Source organism: Propithecus coquereli, unplaced genomic scaffold, assembly GCF_000956105.1.
Source record: "Propithecus coquereli isolate 6110/MARCELLA unplaced genomic scaffold, Pcoq_1.0 Scaffold236, whole genome shotgun sequence".
In the NCBI taxonomy this organism is placed as follows: Eukaryota; Metazoa; Chordata; class Mammalia; order Primates; family Indriidae; genus Propithecus; species Propithecus coquereli.
In genome coordinates this window covers 3385520-3389331 of record NW_012147908.1, presented here as the reverse complement: position 1 = coordinate 3389331, position 3812 = coordinate 3385520, and the positions used below count along the sequence as shown (strand labels likewise).

The 3812-nt window shown below is 42.5% G+C and overlaps 1 protein-coding gene across 1 annotated transcript; it reads right to left on the bottom strand.

Moving 5' to 3' along the window:
• Positions 1-222: 222 nt before the first annotated feature.
• Positions 223-2526, bottom strand: TAF7 (TAF7 RNA polymerase II, TATA box binding protein (TBP)-associated factor, 55kDa). The gene has a single exon (XM_012645831.1). It carries the CDS (start codon positions 1784-1786, stop codon positions 737-739), a length of 1050 nt encoding a protein of 349 aa, XP_012501285.1. The 5' UTR covers positions 1787-2526; the 3' UTR covers positions 223-736.
• Between the last annotated feature and the right edge of the window lie 1286 nt (positions 2527-3812).

Sequence of the window (3812 nt, the reverse complement as noted above, 5' to 3'; positions counted from 1 at the left end):
GCCTGTAATCCTAGCACTCTGGGAGGCTGAGGCAGGAGGATCGCTTGAGCCCAGGAATTTGAGGTTGCTGTGAGCTAGGCTGACGCCACGGCACTCTAGCCCCGGCAACAGAGCAGGACTCTGTCTCAAAAAAAAAACAAAAAAAACACTCGACCCACAAAACAGGACCCAACTCCACCAAAAAACCACTTCCCACTAACCATGAAAGGACACAACACATTATTAAGGTAAAAATTAGCTGCTTTTATTTATTGTGTTAGAAACTTTATGAAATGATTTGCATCTCTACATTTTGGAAATTGCTTTGAATAGCTGGGAAAATAGCTATTGCATGGAAAAACATATACAAACTAACTTCACTGCCTCCAGACTAGGTTCTTCTTTATTGATCTCAGATGGCATCACTACAGCAACAGCAGCTTCTGACACACGGAGAAAAGTAGCAAAGTCCTACAGTGAAGCTGTGATTATTGAAGTTGAACTATTCATTCCACTAATCCTCTAACTTTCCTACAATCATTTTTCTGCAAATAGAATCCTACTTCTTATAGGATGAACTAACAAAATGAGATTTTGCTTTAAACAAAATTAAAAACAAAGGAGATAATTCAACAGAACATCCAGCAGTAGAGGGAATGGGAACTACTGCAAGGCCTTAATATCTAGCCCAAATAATGAAACAAGGTTTTTCTAATGGTGACTAGTCTAAAAACTGAAATAACTGTAAAAATTCTTCTTACTTCTCTAGGAGTGATTCTAGCTCTTCTTGCAAAGAGCTAAGCTGTTCCCTTTCGCGGTCTTCCTTTTGTTTGAGTTCATCCAGCACAGCCTGAAATCTGTTCTTGAGAGCCAGATTTTCCACTTTCATGATGAGATCCTCCTGTCGTTTTGCCCTGTCCTGGGTCTCTTGGAGCTTGCCTTTCATGTTATCAATTTGTTTCTGAATTCCCATAACCAGCTGATTGGTTCCTTCATTTCCTTGGTGCTGTTCATCTGATGTATTTAGCTTGTCTTGTAGCTGTCTCTCCAGATCTTCCTCAGTGTCAATGATGTTTATATCTTCTTCATCTTGATGCTGTGTCTCATCTTCATCTTCACTGCTGCTGCTGAGGTCATTGAATATCTCCCGAAGCTCATCATGTTCTAATGAGTCATGGCCCTGCCTGTGACCAGACATTCCTGGAGAAGAGATATCAAGGCCTTGATTTTCTGTTTCCTTTGTTTCATCTTCAGCAATTATTTCCCATCGAGTACTGACAGCTTCAGCATCTGTACTCAGCAACCGTTTCACTTCTTTTTCCACATCTGGAGATTCAATATACTTCTTCTTTGCTGTCTTCCGGAACCTTCTTTTTCTGACATTTTTTAGAGGCAAAGTAATTCCGTGGTTCCAGATAAACTTTTTCTCTTTGTCCTTATCCTTTTTCTTGCTTGCTTTGGGATCGGCACTAGCAACTGGCTCTTCCACAGGAGGATAGAGATCACCATCAACTGTAGCTACAAGCATCTGGCTGACATCAGCCGTCTTGTAAAAAGTTTTTTTATCAATGGTTTTCAAGCTTTCCGTAACACAGGGAAGATCTACCAATTTGGCGGCCAATGGGACCCGGTCCACTCTGACAATTCCATGACGTCCATCAGGGTGTAACTCAATTGTCAGTCTGTCCTTCAGGTTGACATGGCCAGACTGTACTGCCCTCCTCACAGTAGCAGCATATTCTGGAGGTAGGCGTAAGATAAACTGGCTCTCTAGCTCATGAGGAGCATCATCTTTGCTCTTACTCATCTTAATTTCTTTGTGACTCACTTCTCCTCTAATAAACACTTGTTGCACTAGAAAGTTCCAGCTACTGCAAGTTTAAAAAGACAGTTTGTTATGAATTGAAATCTCTAATTACAAGGCGTTCTAAGCAGAAGAGCAGTTAAGCGTCTATTTTTGTCTTAATTTTGAATTAAGCCTCAAGTCTTTTCTCTAAATATGCTGTGACTTAAGTATCAGTCGTTACTGACAACAATGGCTTATTCAGAGTTAAGTTCACCAAATATAGTAGATGAAATGCCAAGTTCCAACCTCTAGGTGCCGCTGCCGGACAACGCCCAGAGAGCTAGCTAGCGAGCAGGAAAGCAAATGGCGGCTCCCGCGGAATGATTTCGGCACAGAAAGTTAAGGTCCAGCAGACATTCCCAATCCACAAACTTTCCCGGAACAAAGTTATTCAAAAAGCGGGGCGCAGTGAGCTCTCTTCGCCTCGGATACTTACAATCCAGTGACGATTATAAATGCAGCTTGCCGGAGCCGGAGAGAACGGAAGAGGCAGCCGCTCGGCGCAAAGGGGCCGGGAGCCGAACGTCTCCTTCTCGATTCCTTTGTTCTTCCTACCGCTCGGCAAAGTGATCCACCACCGATTACCAACGAAAAGACGCACGACGCGCCCCGCGAAACCTCGCCGAGACCCGCACCTCTGAGCGCCAGACGCGGCAGCTCAGGAACCTCTGTCCGGAGCGGCAGGCGCTGCGGTGCAGGAAGCGCTGAGTCACCTCACGGGGCGGAAGGCGGCTGTGAGTGACAGCACCGCCCAGGCGGAAGCTTGGGCCCCCGCAGCGCGCGCAGGCGCTATCGCGCTATTACGCTGCCCGTCGCGAGACTCGTCTTATCGCGAGAACTTGCCTTCCTGGGGTGAAATTTACGGTGTTTCCTGAGGTGCTATTGATTTGAAAATATTTATTGGTGACGGTTCCGAGAAAGGCATAGATCCGCCCCCCGCTAAGCCAGCACTTTTACCAGATCGCCGTGGGGCCGGATAGCTTCTGGGCTTCCGTATGATTAGTGAGGATAAGGGAGTCTTTGGAGTAAGCGGCTTTGCTTCTGAAACATCTCAGATGCTCCCCAGGGTATATCCAATCTGGTGCCAATACAAGAATTTATAACTAACCATACAATGGATTTTACAGTACCCAAATCAATAGAGTGAGGAGGACATCCCCCCACTATATAATTCTAGATCTATATTTTGTTAATTATGAAAGTGGTAGGGGAATGGTGCTTCTAAGTTTATTTCTATTTTGGAGGACCCCTAGGGAACAGGGGGAATTCCTCTTTTTAATGTGCTTAACGTAGATGTAAATGTAAACAGAGAAGTAAATGTTCTTGTGGAAGCACAGATTCATTTTGGACAGAATTGTCTGATAGACTGATGGTCTAATTAAAGTAGAATGTAAGTGAAGTATTTCCTGCCTCTCACGTGCCAATAATTTTTAAATTACCTTGAAATTATTTTTCACTCCACCTCTACTATTTTGCTGTTTTCTGCTTGTCTCTTCTATGGATAGTCAAGTATTCATCAACACATATTTTTTAGTATTTTGACATAACTGTAACATTTACTACTCATTTCTCTTTATTTCCATTTATTTTTCAGTGGATCTGTTTGGTAGAGCATCGTCATTTAAAATTGAAATTCTGTCTTCTGAAATATTAACAACTGCTCCTACATCTAAGAGAACACTCTTAAAATGTAATTAACGTTTCCAAAATGTGCTTTATTTCTTTATGATTGAAAGCTCCATGATAGTGATCTTTTCTATCTTGTTCATCATGTCCCAGTCAATGCCTAGTACCAGAACATGAGAGATACACAAAAAATATTTGCTAATCAAATGAAACAATTGATCTATCTAGAAAAGACATATAGTCTAAACCCTATAATTCGTGAGAGAAAATACATTGTTTGTCACCTTAAAATGAGATAGAGCTGCTTTATATACATTTCCTCTCTAATCAAGGACAGTGCCAGTTGTTATGAAGTGGGGAA